The sequence below is a fragment of the Myxocyprinus asiaticus genome, chromosome 1 (genome assembly GCF_019703515.2).
Source record: "Myxocyprinus asiaticus isolate MX2 ecotype Aquarium Trade chromosome 1, UBuf_Myxa_2, whole genome shotgun sequence".
Lineage (NCBI taxonomy): Eukaryota > Metazoa > Chordata > Actinopteri > Cypriniformes > Catostomidae > Myxocyprinus > Myxocyprinus asiaticus.
Genome location: NC_059344.1, coordinates 31872808 through 31895620, shown reverse-complemented (window position 1 = coordinate 31895620; position 22813 = coordinate 31872808). Strand labels below are relative to the sequence as shown.

At 38.3% G+C, this 22813-nt stretch overlaps 2 protein-coding genes across 4 annotated transcripts in view; both read left to right on the top strand.

The window, feature by feature from the left end:
* The window catches only part of LOC127449093 (E3 SUMO-protein ligase PIAS1-like), a 98261-nt gene extending 83024 nt beyond the window's left edge, over positions 1–15237 (top strand). For 2 of the 3 annotated variants that reach the window (XM_051712295.1, XM_051712379.1), the window contains 8 exons: positions 6747–6852; positions 7827–7900; positions 9256–9416; positions 10226–10356; positions 10950–11136; positions 11659–11798; positions 11885–11925; positions 12411–15237. In XM_051712295.1, the coding sequence (XP_051568255.1) occupies positions 6747–6852; positions 7827–7900; positions 9256–9416; positions 10226–10356; positions 10950–11136; positions 11659–11798; positions 11885–11925; positions 12411–12704 (1134 nt within the window). In that variant the 3' untranslated portion in view covers positions 12705–15237. Of the gene's footprint in view, positions 1–6746; positions 6853–7826; positions 7901–9255; positions 9417–10225; positions 10357–10949; positions 11137–11658; positions 11799–11884; positions 11926–12003; positions 12215–12410 lie in introns of all 3 variants that reach the window. The other variant, XR_007898683.1, reaches the window with a different exon arrangement.
* Positions 15238–18369: 3132 nt separating this feature from the next.
* On the top strand, positions 18370–21562 carry LOC127442697 (relaxin-3 receptor 1-like). Its single transcript, XM_051700897.1, has one exon. It carries the CDS (start codon positions 18551–18553, stop codon positions 19568–19570), a length of 1020 nt encoding a protein of 339 aa, XP_051556857.1. The 5' UTR covers positions 18370–18550; the 3' UTR covers positions 19571–21562.
* The last annotated feature ends 1251 nt before the right edge of the window (positions 21563–22813 follow it).

Genomic DNA, 22813 nt, shown 5'->3' with positions numbered 1-22813 from the left:
AGTAGGGCCCACTCAAGTTTTTCTGTGTTCTCCAGTGAGCAGCTCCAATTTTGGAGGTAATCCACCGATGCTGAATAAAGTTTCTCACTGCACAAAAGAAATCATCCACTCGTGTGTCACCAGCATCCAACTGCTTTTTTTTATTTTATTTTTTTTGGTAATTAGCATTTTTTATTAATTCTTACAATAATAAAGCAAACACACACACACACACACACACACACACATATATATATATATATATATATATATATATATATATATGTATATTCAACATTTAAACCCCACAATCACCCCTCGCAAACCCCAACCCCGCCCCGACCCCCGACAAACATCCCTGTGGTCACACATGAGCAAATGCACAAAAAAAGCTAACAAACACACACACACACGCCTGGCTATCATCACACTGGTCAAAACCCAATTCTCTATGTGACTATTCCCCACATCGATGACCGCCCCATCGCCCAAAACACAGAGTCTAGGGCAAAACGAAACCCGCGTGCCCACCACATCTCACACAAAACTCTGAACCTTCAACCAGAATTCCTGGATCTCAGTACACCACCAAAAAACATGGGCCATGTCTCCATCCTCCGATTGGCATCGCCAGCGGGTGGGTGTGTCTTTAAGACCAAGCCTATACAATCTAGAGGGGGTCCAAAGAAATCTATGTAAAATCTTGAATTGCATAAGGCGCACTTGACGTTTTTTAGAATCCTAGCCCTCACTCCCTCCTCCAATACCAAGTTGAAATGTTTCTCCCATAATCTCTTGATAGAAGCTAAAGCTCCACCCCCCAGAGTCTGAATTAACAGGGAGTAATACACTGATGCCTCATGACCTTTTCCAAAAGCAGTAATCACTATTCCCAGAGTATCTTCCGCTTTAGGGGGGTGTATGCTACTCCCAAAAATAGTACATAGCAGGTGGCTCGGTTGTAAATACCTATAAAACTGAAATCAGGGAATCCCAAAATGTTGAACCAAATTTTCAAAAGATCTCAACACTCCACTCTCATATGGGTCACCGAGTGTATTAACCTCCCTCACAATTCACTCTGACCAGCAGAAAGGGGACTTATTAATACATAATTTTGGGTTCTGCCATATGCTCGAGGCAACATTTAAATAAATGTCTGAGTTAAACACTCTTGACACTTTTGTCCGTACCACGTGCAAATGCGAGATAATGGGGTGCAACCTAACTTCTCCGATAATTTTGACAAATGTTTTGCAATGGCGAAATAGAGGCAAGAACTTCCTGTCCAATACAAAACCAGGGAGGGGCTCTCTCAGGTGGAAGTGACCAATGAGCCAAATGTCTGAGACCAAATGCATAATAATAAAACAAAATCTTGGGTAGGCCTAGCCCACCTTTGTCAATCGGCCTGTGTAACTTATTGAAATGTAATCTGGGACACTTACCATTCCAAATGGAGGACTTCGCTATGCTATCAAATTGCTTGAAATAAGAGAGGAGGACATCTACAGGGAGAGATTGTAGAAGGTAGTTAAATTTTGGAATACAATTCATTTTAATAACATTAACCTTCCCAATCATAGATAAATGTAATGAAGCCCACCTGCCCACATCACTCGAAAACCTTTTTATAAAGGCATTGAAATGAACTCTAACTAAATCAGACAGATTTGCTGGGATTAAAATGGCCAAATACTTAATGCCCTGTCTGGGCTACTGTAAGGTGCCCGGCTGAAAAGCCGTTACTGGGCCGTACGCTGTCAGAGCTAAAGCTTCGGATTTAGACCAATTGATTCTGTATGCTGAGAACTTAGGAATTAATAATTCTGTGGAGGCAAGGCATAGATCTAGAAGGGTCAGAGACGAATAATAAAATATAATCTGTGTAAAGCAAAAGCTTATGCGCCACACCTCCCACCATCACCCCTGGAAAATCATCCTCCTTTCTTATCACGGCAGCTAAAGGTTCCAGGACAAGACAGAACAATAATGGGGAAAGAGGGCAACCCTGCCGGGTGCCCCTATTCAGAGTAAAATAATCTGAAATTAATCCATTTGTTTGTACCGCCTCTGCCGTGTGTCTATAAAGTAACTTAATCCATCCAATAAACATACTCCCAAACCCATACATTTCCAAAATCTTAAAAAGATAATCCCATTGTACCATATCAAATGCCTTTTAGGCGTCAAGTGAGATGCCAGTGACTGGAGTCTGATCATTCGCCACTGACCAAATGATATTGATGAAATGCCTAATGTTATCAGAAGAGCTGCGGCCCTGAATAAACCCCACCTGATCTATATGTATAAGAGATGTCATAACTTAATCGATTGGCCAAAATTTTTGACAATATTTTAACGTCTAGCTGGATCAGGGAAATTGGACGGTAACTCTTACACTCGCTCGGATCTTTGTCCTTTTTAATAATCAGACCGATCCGGGCTTGTGTCATGGTTGGTGGAAGCTTTCCATTCTTTAATGATTCCGTATAAACTTCTTGCAAATGTGGAGCTTGTTCTGTAGCATAAGATCTAAAAAAATTCAGCGGCAAAGCCATCTGGCCCCGGAACCTTGCCTGTAGGCAAGGCCTTAATTACCTCTCCAAGCTCCTCTAAGGTTATCTCAGAATCAAGAGAATTTTTTAACTCAGTCGTCAATTTAGGGAGTTCTAAATGTTCCACAAAATTTCTAATATCTTCATCAGTAGATGAAGACGTGGAACTATAGAGATCAAGATAGAATACTTTCAAAGTATTATTAATGTCAGTAGCCAAGGTAAACATTTCACCACCAGCAGATTTCACTGAGGGAATGGTAGAAAAAGACTCTCTCTGCTTTATATATCTAGCCAAAAGCTTCCCTGCTTTGTCCCCCCACTCAAAGTATGACCGTCTTGTCCTGAATAGCCAAAACTCAACCTTCCGTGACAAAATAATATTATATCTGTATTTCAATTGGGTCAATTCTCTAAGGCCATCAGACGACATTCGGCACTTCAGCTCTGCCTCAGCACTTTTAATATTCCCTTCCAACTTCACGAGTTATCGTGCTTTGGATTTTTTGTTGAATGAAGCATACTGTATGATCTGGCCCCTAAGAACCACTTTAAATGAGGACCAGTTGGTCTCCATATAAACATTGATTTCAGCCTTTAACATTTGTTGGAAATCATAATTTTGCAAAAGGGATATATTAAAGCGCCAACTATATGATTTCTTTTTCTCCATATGTGGCAACACCTCTAAACACACCAGGGCGTGATCTGAGACTAAAATGTTTCCAATTGAGCAATCAACAACAGATGAAGAGTGACTTATATATAGTGATATATATAAATAAATCTATTCTAGAATAAATCTTATGGACTGATGAAAAGAATGTATAGTCCCTACCCGATGGGTTCAAAAGTCTCCAAATATCTGTAAGACCAAGATATTTACACATCCTGTGAAGCATCAATGTTGCTCTGGGGGACTTACACACTTTTGCTTCACTATGATCAAGCACTGAGGGTCTATCAAAAGATTAACGTCTCCTCCCAATATTGAGGGGTGCCAGCGGCCTGCAACATCCCTTCAAGATCTATAAAAAAGCCCTGATCATCAACGTTAGGTGTGTAAATATTAGCCAAAATCAACCTTTGCCCCTGAATTTCTGCTAAAACAATAATGACTCTTCCTAATTCATCTTTAATCTGTTTGAATTGTAGATGTTTACTTATCAGTGTAATGACTCTCCTGCTCTTACTTGAGCCAGTACTAAAGAAAACATGTCCACCCCATATCTTCCCAAATTTTTCAGCTTCATGCAGGGAAAGACGCGTTTCTTGAAGAAACACTATATCATATTTCTTACGTTTAAGAAAATAAATAACCTTCCTTCTTTTTATGGGGTGCCCCAACCCATTCACATTCCACATGGAGAGAGACAATCCACTCATATTAACATTTGACATTTTGACATATTAGAAAAAATAGATTGTGTCAAAAATAAAATTATAAAGACCACATTCTCCATTAGTGCAACAAACAACCTCCGAACTTCCCCCAGAAAAAAAAAACAAAAACAAAAAAAACAGAAGGGGCAACTTTGCCATCAGATTGCTCAAGACTGGTGATTCTATACAGATTTTGTGAGACAGAATTACACAGCAAAAAATAGTCTATAAAACAAACTCCAGCCAATAAACAGAATAAACACAAAAAACGTGTAGATTCATCCTAGCGGAACCAGCACAAAAACAAAGAAGAAATTATATTGCACAAAACAAACTCCATCCGCTAGGTGTAACCAGCACAAAAAGAGATGAAAGAAGGCGCCCAGCTTCCTCAGACAGTCAAGAGAATGTTCAATGAGTCAGGCCAACTAAACAGCAACATGAAAGTCACCAAATGGCTTACTCACTCCAATGTTTTTATGAAGGACATTGCTTGCTGTGGGCATGTAAATTCTCTACATCCATCCTTAGTATCTATTCTCAATTTGGCCGGAAACATCAGAGCAAATTCGACCTTCCATTGATGTAAGACTTTTTTGCATTCCTTGAATCGATCACGTTTCTCTCTTGTAGAATTCGCAAAGTCTGGGAACAAGAAAATGCTGTGGTTCTTCCAAGAAAGCTTTCCTTTACTCCTCGCCTCTGGTAACACCAGATCTTTATTGGATGATTTCAGAAATTTGGCCAGAATTATTCGGGGCCTGTCTCCCTCCATGGATCTCCAAGCCAGGACTCTGTGAGCTCGCTTGATTTCCAGCTTATGGCCTGTTATGTCAAGCAGACTTGGGAAGAGCTCGTCTAGGAATTTTAACATATCTCGGCCTTCCTCATGTTCAGGAATTCCAACAATTCGGACGTTGTTTCGTCAATTATGATTCTCCAAATCCTCCAGTTTTTCCCAAACGCGTTGCAAATCCACCTTGGTCGCTAGTGGATTAGCATCTAATTCCCTCTCCGATGACTCCAGATAATTTATCCGTTTCTCGATGTCCCCCTTTCTTGTAACCAACTCAGTATTTCGACTCAATGGCCTTAAACAATCAACGTATTACAGCAAGATCCTCCAAATCCGCTACAACTTTCGTCAGCATCACCGACATGCTGGAAAATTGATGCTGGATTTCTCCCACCGCACCGTCCAAATGGAGTCCCTGGTCTGTGGCCCTGTCTGGGGTATCAGCTTGAGCATGTAAGTGTCTTTTAATATTTCCAGAGCCTGAGGATTTTGAATTCTTTGACATATTGTCTTCATAGAACAGTTAAGAATCAGGGTGTATCAAATCTCACCAGTTTATGACACAAATAGTAACAAAACTAGCAAAGTGCGCAGAGCTCACCATTCACATGTCCGACCCTCGCATGGCGCCACCGGAACCATCCATCCAACTGCTTTTTAATGTCAGAGGGTATGAATGATTCCTCCAGCCTGGCCAGCAAGACTTTTCTCAGGTCATAAATGTGCAAAACCACTTCTGTGGCTGATATGTAGTCTTGCACATATAGTATTTCCAGTGCACGGTTAAAAGTGGCTGTTGGCTTGAGTGCGAAGCCAATCCAAATTTAGTTCAAGGATCGCTGGAAAAATCTCTTAGAAACTTTGGGCATTTTTCTTGAGAAAGAAAGTATGCACGCAGACCATTGGAAATGTGTAGTATTCTTTCAAGAGCTGGACCGAGAGAGGAAACGTGTGTTGCCATGCTGCAGTAATTTCTGATTGTCCAGCTGCACAGAAGTGAGTATGTTGCATATGACAGCTTCAGATTTGGTGCTGGCAGAAGAAAAAATTGGATCATACAATTTCTTGATAAATTTCACAGTGCAGTCAGCCGACCGAAGTCTATGGCCATGCACAACAGAATGATAAGCAAAAAGGCCTTCACTTGCCTGCACCTTGTCAGATTCGGAACTTTGCTTCACAAAAAACACTTGGTATGGCACACTTACTTTTAGCAGCATCCACATGCTTTTTTGTATGAACACGCTGCACGATGTCAGTGCGGCCTCCATGGGCGATGGAAAAGCGAGCTCCACAAATCTCACACCTCACTTTACTAGGCTCTGTCTGTGACTCCTTTTTTAGAAATGTAAACTCTTTTTGAAGATCCTGATTAAATGTACTTACATACTTCCTTGACATTTTTCCAGCCACAATTTCAGCTCTGTGCTCTTTCAAACTGACTCTTCAATCAGTTCACTAACTGGATGTCTATTGATTGGGGATTGTGATTGGATAGTTTAATCCAATCATGTACTTCAAATAACACAGTGTGATTTTATTGGTTTTATAAGCTGTATCCTTGGTTACCTTTGATTAGAATACTCACGTGACTGAGAAAGCCGCATAGGTGATAGAGATATTTTAGGAGAGGGGAAATACAGGACAAAACACAATCTTTTCAGAATAATTCGGGACACTAGAAAAAGTGCTTAAATATGGGACTGTCCCAGGAAAAACGGGACATCTGGCCACCCTATGCAAATCCATTTATGCAAAATAACAAAATGGGCATACAAATATGTGGATGGAAACCCAGCTACTGATAGAGTAGTGAAAGAATAGTTCAAGAAAAATTTGTGAGTCTAGTGTTCACAGAAGTGTCTTTAGATTTCTCTTGAATGTAACAAATATTGATTCGCAAAATGTGTACATTGCATACTGTTTTATGAGTTTAGATGTTGATGTTGAGATGTAGAGAATGATGTTGCTTGGATTGCAGTATGGAATATTAAAGTCTTCTTTAGTAATGTCTAGTGTCTATGTTTCAGAGTTACTCTATGGCGGTGTACCTGGTCAAGCAGCTGTCATCTACAGTGCTGCTGCAGAGACTACGAGCCAAAGGCATCAGGAACCCAGATCACTCCAGAGCACTCAGTAAGTATACAAGCTCTCCTTAGAAATTAAGTTTCATTGTTTTTGTCTTGTATCTAACCTTAAGATTTGCACTTATCATTTATGTGTATGTTTGTAGAGACCTTTTAACTGTAGTTCGATTTAAACAGAACTGCGACTAACAATATTGTGGCCTTGTAAATTGCTGTTGTCTTATTTCATCCAATAAAAAGCCTTGCTCAGTGGACTTTAATTCATAATCATTTTCTTAAACCTTTTAAGACTAAGTAGTGCTAAAATAGATATAGGCTGTCATATTAGTAAAGCACAGAATTAGTTACGTTTTTGTAGCTTATATAACAGTACATAATGTGATAGAACAGACTTGTTTTAGAATTTATCTGACTTAACACTGAGAGAGATTCAACAGGTTTACTTTGCACAGATTGTTCCAGTCTTTGTTCCAGTCTGCCTCTCAGAGTTTCCATGATACTTTCAGACTTAATACAGCTACCTGTAAACTGCCTGAAGAGGCTTGTTAATGCTGAAAGAATGCCCCTATCGCCCCTGTTGTAAACAGGCTAACAGCACACCAGCCTGAGTTAGCTTAACCAAATTCTTCAGCATAGCCGAACATTTATTCTCATTATTTTAAGAAACACAGATTCATTCTTAGTGTTTCAGGAGGATTGTGTTCTGTTATGATTGGTTTATTTTGTAGTGCCATGTCAGTGCATAATCAATATTATTTCTTTTCTGTAAATATTGTGTTTGTCCATTGATAACACATGATATATAAATGTGTGTGTGTGTGTGTGTGTGTGAATATACTGTAATGTATTGTAATGTAATTGGTTCTTTATTATAGCCTAGTTAAATGTGGATTCTAATTACACTTCTCCAGTTTTATTAATAACTCACAGACTTCTATAAATAGTAATGCAGTTGTAAATATTTCCGAATGTCTTTGTGTGTTACATGTCTTCTTACATGTGTGCTTTTCTCATGTCCTGCAGTAAAGGAAAAGTTAACAGCAGACCCTGACAGTGAAATCGCAACCACCAGTCTTAGAGTTTCATTATTATGTCCGGTAAGCACCTTATTTTTCAGATCACTCAGTCAAACATATACACATACATCCTGTAATTTAAGTTTTTGCATGTCTAGACATGTTAGTTTTAGCCTGGGACCTTACAAAAATCTGTCAAGAACTAAAGCTTTATAATACACTATTTTGATTTCTAATGAATGGTTATTTTAAAGATCTCACAGAACAAACACAGATTCAGATTCAGGGAGTTTAATATATTGAAATTTTGCTTATAAGTCATAAATCTATCTGTCTACAACAATCATGATATTTAATGTCAGATGTACACCGATCAACCACAACATTAAAACCACCTGCCTGATTGTGTAGGTCCCCCTTGTTCCATCAAAACAGAATAGCATTCTGAGATAATATTTTTCTCACCACAATTGTACAGAGCGCTTATCTGAGTTACCGTAGACTTTGTCAGTTCGAACCAATCAACAAGGCCTTTCCATCTGCACAACTGCCGCTCACTGGATGTTTTTTGTTTTTGGCACGATTCTGAGTAAATTCTATAGACTGTTGTGCGTGAAAATCCCAGGAGATCAGCGGTTGCAGAAATACACAGACCAGCCCGTCTGGCACCAACAATCATGCCACGCTCCAAATCACTGAGATCATATTTTTTCCCCATTCTGATGGTTGATGTGAACATTAACTGAATCTCCTGACCCGTATCTGCATGACTTTATGAACTGCAATGCTGCCACACGATTGGCTCATTAGATAATCGCATGGATGATTGTTGGTGCCAGACGAGCTGGTTGGAGTATTTCTGTGACCGCTGATCTCCTGGGATTTTAACGCAAAACTAGAATTTGTCTCTAGAATTTACTCCGAATGGTTCCAAAAACAAAAAACATCCAGTGAGGGGCAGTTCTGTGGACGGAAATGCCTTGTTGATGAGAGAGGTCAACAGAGAATGGCCAGACTGTTTCGAACTGACAAAGTCTACAGTAACTCAGATAACCGCTCTGTACAATTGTGGTGAGAAGAATAGCATCTCAGAATGCTATTCTGAGATGTGGGTTGGTGCTGTTTTGGTGGCACGAGGGGGACCTACACAATATTAGGCACGTGGTTTTAATGTTGTGTCTGATCGGTGTATATTGCCATGATTATATCAGTGTTATTTACATTTCTCCTCCTGTTCCTTTTCATTCCTTGATCTGTTTCCAAACCCACATCTGTGTGTATGTGGATTTTTTCCATGCGGGATGTTTCGCCTGCGTGTCTGTCTACTTGTGAATCCCTTTTTTTGCTTTCCGTGTTTATGTCTTTGCATGCACATCTGTCTGTACGTGTGAGTGAATTCCTCCCTGATTGTCTATGCTGTTGCGTGTATTATGCAGCTGGGAAAGATGCGGCTGATGATTCCATGTCGGGCGTTGACGTGTACACACCTGCAGTGTTTTGATGCCACGCTCTACATTCAGATGAATGAAAAGAAGCCCACATGGGTGTGTCCTGTCTGTGACAAAAAAGCACCCTATGAACACCTCATCATTGACGGGTACGCATAACATGGTACATGTATAAAATTACAGAACAGAACAAGATAATACTCCCGTGTTTTTGTTTAGTGCTCTGTTGTGTATATTTAATATATTGTAAAGTTATCTCATACAGTATAAATGTGAGCCTGACTTAATTTATTAATTATGTTAATGCAATGACTGATTAATTTGAGCAATATGAATAATTGAGGCAGTTTTATGGCTTCGTTTTTGCTGATGGGGTGTTAAGCACTCTTTTTCATTTATGTTCTGTTCAGGATCCATCACCTCCAATCAGTCCCAAAACCTGCCAGATTCATCACCTGTCTTTATTATGGGACCTCATTGTTTTTTTTTTTTTCTTTTTGTTTTTTTACAAATAAAGCAATTGGCAGTTTATGACAAATTAATGGTACAAATATTTGTTGGTCCTTGTGCCTTTAATAAAAAGGTTTATTGATAATATTCAGTGATATTATAATAAGGAATACGTGTCCCTTGATCACTCTTGAGAAACATTTGTTTTTGTTTTTTTGAGTCCATTCCTCATTTTTAATAATTAAGCAATTTAATTGACTTAACATTTGACCATGGATGTTAAATGCAGTAATATTCAGACCTAAACAATGTATAAGCTCAGATCTTTCCCATAAAAGTTTCACATTTGCATGAAATTGTCCAACAGTGCATCAGTGAGTAAATGATCCCTAAACTCTCTCTTCCCCAATATCCCTCCCTTCCTTCCTTCCATTCATTCTCTTTCCCTCTCCCCTTTTCTCTATTTCTGTAAATGTCTCTATCCCTTTTCTTTTGTGTACTCCTTCAGGTTGTTTATGGAGATTCTGAACAGCTGTTTAGATTGTGATGAAATCCAATTCAAAGAGGATGGCAGCTGGGCCCCCATGAGGTCAAAAAAGGAAGTGCAGGAAGTTTCTGCTTCGTACAATGGCATAGATGGTAAATGTCAGTTACAGCTGATCATTTCCCCATATTGTTGTGGAACTGCAACAGGAAAAGTTTTCATTGCATTCAGGTTTTTCCTATCTTGGTGTTTGAGAATCAGCCCAAGGCAACATAAATCCCCTAATAGTTTTGGTTTGTCATAGATTTCCACTCAATGAAATTAACATATTTTAAATCTGTTTGGTGGTGTTGTAAGCTTTTGTACTTCACGGACAGGTGATGTGTATTATATCCCAGTTATATTTACAAACAGCAGATAATAAAACCAGAAAAAAATCAATGTGTGTAACAGCACTCACTCTAATCTCACACACTGATACAAATCCATGCTTATTTTAACCACATATACACCGTGAAACTATTTTCTCGCTTTATTACGCACTCAGTCCCATATTTCAAAACTATCTACCAATTCTGCTGCCCTCTGCTGTGTCAATTGACTGATTTAAACATTTTGGTTACTTTGAATCTAGTTCCAATTTGAATGATTTGTAAATCACTAGACCAGCAATACTGTTTTTGCTTTCTATGGACCCATGTCTTTGTTCACCAGTGTGTTCTTCTGTGTCTTTTGTGTGTATAATCAGGTGGATGTCGCAAGGCATTGCCGGAGCAGAACTCCCAAACAAATGGCAACAATGGAGGCAGCAGCAAAAAAGTGGAGGTGATCGATTTGACTCTTGACAGCTCATCTGAAGATGAGGAGGATGAAGAGCCTCCTCTGAAACGAAGCTGCCCCTCACTGTCCAGCATCTCTCCTCAGATGGATAAAGGGTAAAGGATCAGTAAAATCTTTAGGCCCAAATTTGTCAAAGCCTTTTCAGCTTCTTTTACATATATCAGTTGCACTTTCTTCTCTAAGGGGCTGTTTTAAAAAAAAAAAAAAAATCTGTGTAAACATGCTAGACTGACATCTTTAACCGTTGCGCAGCCTTGCTGCTTTTTCAGCATCTCGCACTGGAGTGCTACGTTTTTAAGATGACACGTCAAGTTAAAAGAACTTCAACTTTTAAGAATGCGAGTGTCTCCAGCATTCCTGCATTCTGTTTCATTTGTTGTGCTGCATCAAAAATTTTAATTCAGAAATGCATTTGGTCTGAACAGCCTCAACAACTCCTTTTTGCTAAATGTTTAACTGAAGCTAGATAACACTTTATTGTAATTTATATCTATCTTCTGTCCATATGCAGAAGTGACCTCATCTTGATCTAAGTTTGTTAGATCGTTTCTAAGATATTTGCTGTGTCTTCTCTTTTTGTGTGTGTGTGTGTGCGCTTTGTTGGTGTGTGTTTGTAGAGTGCTAAATCTGCATAGACAAGCATCACCTCTAAGTCGAACTCCCAGCTTGCCTCAAGTGGATACCAATTACATTCCCCCACCTCCCCCCCTAATTCAGGACTACCGCCACTACTACCCTACACCCAATGACCTATCAGGTACAACACACAAACATTTTCAGAGGTCAAAATTTCCACATTTAAGCAAAAACGGTTGTGCTGATTGTGTCTGTTACTTTTCACAGATCTCAACTTTTTCCCTTTTTTACAAGGGGAGAATCATCAGGTAACATATGTCTTTCAAAGTGTTATGGCTGAGTATTTAAAGGTGCACTGAGTAATTGTTTTGTTTGTTGACACCTAGCGGTGTAAATTCAGGTGCCATTGCAGAAATGATCTATTCATAGTGAGCCATGATGAATTTATTCCGCAAGTGACAGCGTTGAATTACAGGGGGTTATCAAGATATCAAGAGAGTAATATTCAGCTGGTCATGTGATCTCAACAATGTGTGCCCAGCACCATATAAAGCTGCTTTTTCTCTAAGATTGATATGAAATGAGTCCTCATCTCATGTGAGTGATCATAATTTTAAGCATGTTTCACAAATACTGTTCATTTATTTTTGTTTAAAATTCTATCAATTAGCCAAAAATCACTGAGTGCAACTTTAAACACTTTGTGTGATGTAGTACGATAATACTATTATTTCTACCCTGTCAGTCTCTCTCTCCTTGCCTGACTCTTTCTCTCTTGGTATGCATCTCTCAGCACTACAACATGGTGATGGCAGCTGCTGCATCAGCATCTGAAGATCACGAGCTCTTCCTGAGTCGTTTTCTCCCGTACGGCTCATCTCAGCTCTTCCTGGACCCTTCTTCCACCCCCGTAAGCAGCACCCTCCCTCCCATGAACGTTAACGGCAGCAGCACTGGCAACAGCCTGGTCTCCACCAGCAGCCTACGGGACAGCCTCGGACACCCGCCTACCCCGCGGCCCACATCTGAATCGGCCCCCACATCTGCCATCTACGGCCCCATCCCAGACGTCATCTCATTAGACTGACCCAGGACCAGACCCTCACAAAGGAAATAGACTGAAGAGACTTTCAGATATTGGGGGAAAAAAGGGGACACATACAGGATGACTGAAGGGTGTTTTTGTAAACGATGATAACCGTTGCCGTGTACAGAGAACAAATATATTTTTTGTTTGACTTTTGTATATACCTATGTATCTAGCTATCTAATGGATATGTAAACTTGAAAGAGTTGTTTTCCTGGCTTGCTAAGTTAGTTTGGGTTTATCTCCTTGGAAACTGAAGATATTTTTCCTCACAGCTCTCTTTCAACCCCTTTAACATGATATGAACACCTTTTATATCCTTTCCTTGCCATATTCTGTAGTCTTCGGTATTATGTCTGATTCCACAGGGCACAATGCCTGACTCTTGATTCTTTTCTCTTCCGTGCAAAACTTGACATGTCTTTGCCAATTCACACCACATTGACCCTCCGTTACTAATGGCTGCATGTTTCCCTCAAACATGCAGGATTATCTTATATAATGCTTTTAAGTTATGTGAGGCAGATGGGTCATTAAGAAGCATTCCTTCACCTTCAGGCTATCAACTGGGAGTAGAAGCATTGTTACACCAATATGTGACCTCATCATTTTTATGTGAAACGTAATATGACTTTTAAAAAAAAAATGTAATTCTATAACAATTTTGCATCCACTTTGTTCATATTTTTCTTGCTCGATGCCAAAAGAACTCTGTTTCGTGTCGAAGTTTCTAGAGTGAGAGCTTGTGAGTTCAGTGAACTTAAACGTACACCATGTTTGGAAAGTAAGCATTTACTCTTTCTTTGTGGCTCCCATGCTTGATTGTTCTTTCCTTCCTTTCCTCCTTCCTCTCCTTCCTTAAATTTAAAATTTTCCAAGAAGAATGAATTATTAGGAGGTTCAACAGTGGCCAAGATTGTGAGGAGGCTGTGATATCTTTGGTGTTGGCGTGTATCGTGTACTTGCTCATAGATGTTTGTTTGACAGCTACGGTCGGTCTTAGCACCTGTACTGTCATAGGAGTTAACAGTATTCCCCAGCCCCATTTCATTTCCTGTTCAGTTGTTGTCTGTTGAGTCATCTGTGTTTGATACTGTGTGTGTAGTCTCAGGCTGAGAAATCCTTAAGCCACTTCTCATTTCTTCTGCCATTTTGTCACGTGTGCCTTGTTTGTAAGTGTAAGTGTTTTTTAGGCGCATGAAAGACTGGACCTGTATTTTCTTGTACTTAGTTAGCCTGTAGTAGGCTGTTGCTCATTGCACCCATCAGATATGGAAAAAGACTGTTTGCAAACAAATAATTCAGATGCTGCTTGGGGTTAACAGGAAATTAGTCGCAATATGTGTGTGTGTGTGTGTGTGTGTGTGTGTGTGTGTGTGTGTGTGTGTACGTTTTTCAAACTAGTGAAATATTTGAAAAGCATGAGAGAGCTATTGTGTGCAAGTAAGCCTATATTATTATTTCTACTTATATGAAACAAGCTATCCAAGTTCTCTGTGTGTGTGTGTTTAGCACTAAGCCTTTGCTGCTGTGGCTCTCTTAAGGTCTCTGAGCCTGTGTGCTGAACAGATCTTCTCTCAAAGCCTAATTGGGTTTGTGACTAGGGTAATTGCGTGTGACAAAATCTAGCTATCACGTTTTGCGTAGTTTGATAGACTGGTGAGTCTCACTCTGTTTTCATTGCCCTCTAAAACTCCTTTTAACCCACATTATTTCTGAAAATAAATATATGCGGTGTGTTTATCAGTTGATTGCCTTTTGACTATAAGTTTGGTTTGAAACTTAATTGGTTTATTAACATGACAAAAGTTATCAAAGAGTCAAAAATATGGATGCTGATATTGCAAAAGTCTAATTACAAAATTGACTATTTGTTAGATCTCTACCAGAGTTTATGAATTAATTTTATAAAAATTAAATATTAAAAAGATTTTCAATTTGTCTTTGATATGTTTATATATTATTGACAAGGTTTGTTACCAAGGATATACTAGCTGGATTCAATGACATAAATAGAATGCAAGTTTTTATAAACTTTTCGATTTTGGTAATGATCAACAAAGGGAAAGGTTATGTATGTGTATGAATGTATGCAAGTATGTGTGCATGTTTTTGTTTTTTATGTAAGGCAACCATTGTGCAGATTGGATGTTCCAGTGATGTGCATTTATGTGTTCAAGTGGGATCTGAAACATCACAATAAACTAATTTATATATTTTAAATGCAGAACTGTGCTCTGGGCGGACTTGGTGTCAAAGTCCGTGTTTATTTCATTTTCCAATTCATTAAGCTGACATCTATGCTCACTGCCTTAAACTTCATCCACTTTCTGTTTATGTGGCATGTTTTATGAAAAGAAAAAAAAAACAGATTTTTAAAATGTGGAAGATATATTGTACAGTAGACCAATGTCAGTTTGTATATAGTACTAAGTGAAAATATTTATTACATGCATTGAAAGAAATTGTTTACCTATTGAATGTTACGTGTTTATGTAGAGACTTTTAGATGTAATAAAATGCATTGAGTTAACATTGTTTTCTTTTTTTCTTGACAAAGTTGTCACATTTTGATACATGGTTACTGTACTTGAATGTTTTGAGGTATGCTGTATGGATATATTACTTTTAATTCGTTTCATTTATTTACACCTGTGCTGAATAGCAATAGGTATTTGAACTTAAAATCTTTGGAGGAGTATACTCAAACTGGAAGACAGATTTAAAGGAATAGTTCACCCAAAAATGAAAATTCTCTCATGATTTACTCTGTCCTTCACATGAGACATTAAACTGAGGTCCTGACTCTCTGTGGTCATTAAAAATCCCAGGACACTTCTCATAAAGAGTAGGAGTGTAACCCTGGTGTCCTGGCCAAATTCCCCCCATTGGCCTTTCTCAGTCATGGTCTCCTAATAAACCCCAACCTTGAATTGGCTCTTGAATCACTCTACTCTCTCCTCTCCACCAATAGCTGGTGTGTTGTGAGTGTACTGGTGCACTATGGCTGCTGTTGCATCATCCAGGTGGGTGCTGCACACTGGTGGAGTTTGAGGAGAGTCCCCTGTTCACCGTGTAAAGTGCTTTGAGTGTAGTGTCAGAAAAGCGCTATATAAATGTAACGTTCATTCATTCATTCACCCTCCTGGCAGCCCGATGTGGATGACTTACTTTCTTCGGCAGAACACAAATGAAGATTTTTAGAAGAATATTTCAGCTCTGTAGGTCCGTAAAATGCAAGTGAATGAGTGCAAAAATTTTGAAGCTCCTAAATCCACATAAAGGGAGCATAAAAGTAATCCATAAGACTCCAGTGGTTAAATCCATATGTTCAGAAGTGATATGATAGGTTTGGGTGAGAAACAGATCAGAATTGAAGTCAATTATCTTTTTTATTTACTTTTTTTTTCATTGTGAAGGACAGTGTCTTAATAAGCAAAATACTGTAAAAATGCAAAACTGCTAGATGTGATTTCAGAAATAATCCTCCAACAAATTGTATCCACACTGTAAAAAATGTCTGTAATTTTAACAGTAAAAGACTGTAAAAATGCTACAGAAACAAAACGTTAATTGATTAATGTGTATTAACTGTAAAATATACAGTAACTTTTTTTTAATATATTTTAAAAGACAATACAGTAGTTTTTACAATAAAATGTTGTAAAAATTACATTTTTTAGATGTAAAAAGTATGACTTTCCTGTATAATGGTAAAAAATTTACATTGTTTAACAAGTGAGTACATGTACTTTTTACAGTAAATTATTGGTAAAATTTCAGAATTCCCACAATTCTCTGCATGACCCATCATATTTCATTATATTTTATGGGAATAGTTATGATTCTTCTTATTTTTAATATCAGTTATGTACATTGGGGTGTTCTGTTTTATATTTGATGTAGTTTAGTTAATGTTTATTGCATTATTTTAATTTCACATGTGTTACCCTGATGGTGTTTAGTGTTTGTGTGAGTGACATTGAGCGCTGTCTCTACATGTTTATTGGTCATTGCTCCTGGAAGAGTCACTATTGATGAACTTCATGTCATCATGTGCTCTTCTGTAGTTACTACGGTGATTAACAATACATTATAAAGTGAAAAGCAGATTTTTACAGTTTCAGAAGGTTAATATCAAGTTTATGAATTTTTTTTTTACTGTAAATTTAAAAGATTTATTTTTTTTACAGTGCCATCGTGGTCATGTAAATTACAACAGTTTTAAACTGTAAAATTTACAGGTTGTTCTGTTAAGTTGTTTACATTTTTACTGTATTTCTTACATAATTATTATTATTTTATTTTTTTGGTAAAAACAACAGGATTTTTTTTACAGTGCATTCTTCAACAAAACTGAGTCAGATTATCTTCAGACAAAGCCTGATAAAAGTTAGCAAATGGATATTTTGTATTAAAAACATTTAGCCTGTAACAGCAACATATGGTAGTATCTCAGCAATGCTTATGTACATTCACTGTTGTGTCTTTGGAAACATGTCTTTGTGGGTGGTGTGGCACAGTGAAAAGCTTTGACCTGAGCAATTCACTGAAAGGCGATAAGAGCCATTGTACACACAAGCAAGGGACAAAACCACAGGTAGCTCTATGATTGTTCCTGTAGTAAGTTTACATGCTACAGGCCCCATAATTGCTGCTTGCAGCAATATTTTTTATTTCTTTGCTTGCTATTGCATTGTAATGATTTTACAGTGGTTTACCTATTACAGTTATAATTGTTTAACTTTATCTGCTTCCAACACTAAATTTTGCTGGGCCAATTTAACCAAACGTGTATTCTGTCCAATATTTATCCAGTGTCAGGTTGACAAATCAGTTATTTTTAACCCAGCCAATTTTAGAATAAACATCAATTGTAATATTCTATAAAAGTTTTCCTAAAATCTATAGCCTAATTAGCTAGATGTTGCCCCTGTTCAGAAGCAATGTCCACTGCAATATTTATTAAAACAATTATCACAAACTTTTTTTATTGATTATCATATATGCCTGCATTTAGATTAGAAATAAAGCATGGTCATATTTATGTATCTCTGTCCCTTAAAAATAATGAGATCTGAAAGAGTTAAAGAAGCACTAAATTTGATGTTACAGAAGGGTAGCTGGTGAACTAGTAACAACATTGCCATTTTGGTGTAAACTATGATTACCATGCTACATTTTATACGGATGGTGTCTTTTGATTCCCTTTACATCCACTAAGTAAACACCAGATGGCAGTAAAAGCTTACCAAGATGCCAAGTTTCTTGAAACTTACCCTCCACACATTTAAAGCTTTCATTCAACAAATAATATCTATATATTTGGTCACGATATTGCTCGAATGTTAATATCTTATTAAACAGCAGCTTCACACGTACAGTATTTGCAACTTAAAATGCGAAGTTGAAAACTGCAGTCAAGTTCAATCAGGTGAAAATGATAAACTGTGAAATTAGGTACTTATTTGAGATAGTTCTGACTATACATTTATTAAAAAAAAATATTTAAAAAAATAATAATCACCCTGAACGCTTTAACTGGTCGATCTGTCAATCAAACGGAAGGATGAATCGGTGCGCTAGAGGGGCGGGGCACTTAAAAAGCGCTCGACATAAATTCCTAGAGCGCGTCGCAGTGTGTGTGCGTGTGTGTGCGTGTGTGTGTGTGTGCTGTGCAGTCTCAGCGACTTGTACTGCTTTCTCCGAGGTCGGGGATATTTTGGTGGATGGACTACATTCTGTCAATTATCCATTCAAATAGCCTAAGATGAAGTCAAATAAATTAGTACATATGAATAAATAAGTATACAGTAAGTTGCCTATATTAGGCTATCCTTTTCGCCATGGGCAACGCTGAAGTGGTGAAATCGGTGGATATAATGGGCGACAGCAATCAGAGTGGTGTCATTAACAGATCAATCAGTGATCAGGAGCGCTTCAAAAGCTTGGAAGACATCGATGTGACCGCCGATGGGAGCCCGGTGTTGAGGTGCATGATTTCCATCACGTACTCCGTAGTTTGCGCCGTAGGTCTGATTGGGAACCTATTGGTCTTTTTCTTTATTCGCGTAAGACAAGAGAGTCGGACATCCAAAATCAACTTCTTCATCCTCAATTTGGCCGTCACGGATTTTCAGTTTGTGTTGACGTTGCCTTTTTGGGCCGTGGACACCGCACTTGACTTCAGCTGGCCGTTTGGCGACGCCATGTGCAAGATCGTCCTGTCGGTGACTGTGATGAACATGTACGCCAGCGTCTTCTTCCTGACCGCAATGAGCGTTACACGGTACTGGTCAGTGGCCTCAGCGCTCAAGGACCGGACCAGACAGACCAGCTGCTCCATCAGATGGGTCAGTGTCATCCTCTGGTCTCTGGCCACTGTAGCCACGGCGCCAACATCCATCTTCTCAACAGTCACCAATGTGGCCGGCGAGAAACTTTGTTTATTGAGATTCCCTGACGGACAATACTGGTTGGCCGTCTATCATCTCCAGAAAATATTGATTGCCTTTATTCTACCCATGGCAATAGTCTCCATTAGTTACCTATTGCTGTTGAGGCTCATCCGACAGCGCAGCATGAAGAGCAATTCAAAACGAAGAACACAAGTCACCAAGTCCGTCACCATCGTGGTTTTATCGTTTTTCCTCTGCTGGATGCCCAATCACGCCATAACGTTTTGGGGCGTGCTGGTTAAATTCAACGCCGTGTACTGGGATAAGTCTTACTATATCGTTCATACCTACGTGTTTCCAGTGACTGTGTGCCTTGCGCACGCAAACAGCTGTTTAAACCCGCTAATTTACTGTCTGATGCGTAAAGAGTTCAGGAAAAAACTAAAGGAGCTGTTTATTCGGGTCTGAGCGCACTTTGGCCGCGCGCTTCTTCCCGTGTGACCCCCTCTGTGTCCTTTTCTTGAAAATGACCATAAACAGCGGTAATACAGTGGTACTCAAGCATCTTAACTGCGCGATTTGAAAGAATTCATCGATTTGTTCCTCTGTATTTTTCGTGTCATTCCTGTGGTACACAATTTCCATATATTATATGTACGTATACTTAAAATAATTTCTATGGAGGCAATGAAGAATAAAACCGCGACTTGTGCATTGTTAAAAGAAGCATTGTGCATTCTATTCCCGCGCTGTGTGTGTGTGTGTGTGTGTGTGTGAGTCTGTATGAATGGTAGCTAAATTCAAATCTATAACCGTTTCATGTTTTCCAAAAAATATGTAAATGACACACTTACAACATATGTGTGGCTATGTTTTTGTTTTTTTTTCCCAGCACTTTTTTTCAGAGCATTACTTTACATTAATTGGACACTACCAAGTGTGCTTTAGATAATACTTAATTTGATGTTGACATTAATATTGGTTAAACAAAAGCAAAGCCTAAGGTTATTTTCTGATTTGTCTATTCTGCTTTTCTGTCACCCCTGTGTTGTTTATCTCTCCTGTAACAGAGTGGGCTACTCTCTCACTATTAGTCTTGTCTCATTCTCAATTAGCAGCACTGACAGTGACCTCCATAGGCTCTTAGCCAAGACACCATCCATCCTCATGCAGAGTTTTTTTAATTAAAGCATTCAAGGAGACATTGGGCAAAGCTAGGCCAGGCTGAAATACTGTGAGGACCATTTTGTCAGGCAAGCTCATATCAGTCCCTCCGCACACTGCATCCTATAGAAACGACAACTCGAGCATCAAACTGCAGCGTCCAGTTAATTACCCAGAAAGGGGCGATCAGGGTCATAACTAACGTGAATGCTTTACGTCTCGTTAAATTGTGGTTGCTTTATATCACTAGGACAGAAAGGTAATGATGGTCATTTGCAGGCAATTTGGAAGATTTGAAAAGACAGTACATCTGTTGCTGTTTACAGTCACTCATACACAGGAGCCTTCTAATGGACACCCAGCAGACGTGATGCTCTTGACGATGTTCTGTTCATTATGACACATCACACTCCTGTGTGTTCAGTCTGTAAATAGAAACAAACTGTGAGCAGCAGTCTGGTAGTAAATCTCTTTCTTTCTTTCTTTTTTCTTTCTTTTTGTATACAAATATTCTTGCAACAAAGACTACCAAAAGAACCAGTATCCATTAAAAACTCTACTATAACTCTGCTAGTTTCTCTTTATGTGTGTACAGTTTGATGTCATTTGAATACTATTTGTATGTTTAAAAACAGAACAAACCAAACAAAAAATTGATATGTGCCATTGAAAGTCTTGTTTGTATACATATCATGCATGTCCATGTACTGTATTGTGTATGTACTCACTGCATATGTTCAGAGCAGCACCATGAGTTGGTGACCATAGCACTATTATGACTGCTGCTACTACATTACAATCTATAATAAACTTTCTATGTACTTTGAGTTTACATGTGTTCACATATGCACAGGTATAGACTACCTATACTTGCTATAATGCTCTTACTTACTTACGTATATCCAGGGTTTGCCTATTTACAGAAATGTGCTGTGCGTATACAAATTTAGCAGATTGCGAATGGATGTTTGTCAATGTTAGAAAACTCACTTTGGTATACCGCTGAGTGTGCTAATGTAATCAAATCCCCACTGTTTACAGGATTTCCTGTGGGGAGATGGTTTCCTATTACTGAGTGGAACTATGAGTTATACTAGGTTACAAGTCACTTTCTAATGCATGTGATCAGCATATTCCCATTATGTTTATTTGAAATGTCTCCAACCTAGAAATTTAATAGGGTACCCTCTAGGATATGAAGGATGTTGCTCTTTGCACTTGGATTTATTAAGCAAAACATACAGTAAGTAAAAATGGATTGTACTTCCATGCATTTAGCTTGCTTTTATTTTTCGTCCAGTTATTGATTATTGTTAGCCTACTATCAAGCCTGAAAGGTTGACCCTTTTAAATGAAAGGTGAAATCCATTAAATCATGTCTGTGTGTTTTTTATTCATCTTTGCAGTTATACTTCAAAGTGTCACAGTAAGTAATAATGAATTCTTATCAGTTTAGAGAATTTTTCAAAATTCAAAACAATCATTTCCTTTATCTGTTCTGTGTGATGGCCATTTGCACACAAACGTTATTTCAGATAATTAAGAGACTAATTAAGCTTGACTTTATTTGCATAGGCAGATGAGAGCTCTGTTTCTAAATGAATACAAAATCGATCCTCTCTCACATTCTCCACCATTCACAATAATGAGGACTTCACATCCCTTTTCAAAAATAATGTGGCCATTTATATTTCATTTTCGTATTTGATAGATGCTTTTATCCAAAACACACAATAAATAATGATTCCTGCCTTGAATTGTTTATAAATATAAACAGATCTGACTAAAAAGTTATGTTTTGAACTTTGCTTACAGTAATTTGACGCTATATTTGTGACAAAAGTTATTGAGTTTATGCTGTACTCAAAAAAATGAAAATGAGGGAAGTCGACAGTAGTCTGGAGTTATGTTAGTAAACCCAACATAAAAGCATAACTGAGTAAAATCCACTTCATTTTGTAAAATATAAGTTTACTTAATCCATTTGTGTTGGGACAACATTAATATTTTTTGTTGGCATTAACTGAAACTGGACAGGGCATTTGTAGTTCCCAGCATGCTTTGTATGAGACTCAATGGTGGGAGTAAATGTTGAAGTTAAATGTGAATTGTATGTGTTTTTGTACAAGATGAATGAAAGGGGGAGACTTGTTTGTATTTAATGTTCTGTTGTATTGAAGAGTGGAGCTTGGGCTTGAGTTTATAAGTTAAATCTTATGTCACAAAATTTAAAGTTTCTAGCACTTAAGATAGTTATGAATTTAGTAATTATGTTGAATGAATATTAAATTATTAGTGGGGTGAACCTAGACTCGTATGGTGAAAAACGTACATTTATTTGTTAGCATGGCGCAGTTTGTTGCTGAAAATTCCAAGTGGAATACACTTAAAAAGTGGCTTTCAAAAATGATGCACTGTATTTTTAGGTGCATTCATGGTATTTAATCTGAATGGGTGTTCCCTGGGAACCCATGACCTTGATGTTGCTAGCGCCATATTACAAGACTTGCCTACAAGCCAGACTCGGTCCTCGCTTTCATGTTGATT

Excerpts from the sequence above, each read along its gene's own strand:
- LOC127442697 (XM_051700897.1), top strand. The coding sequence starts at position 18,551 with ATGGGCAACGCTGAAGTGGTGAAATCGGTGGATATAATGGGCGACAGC.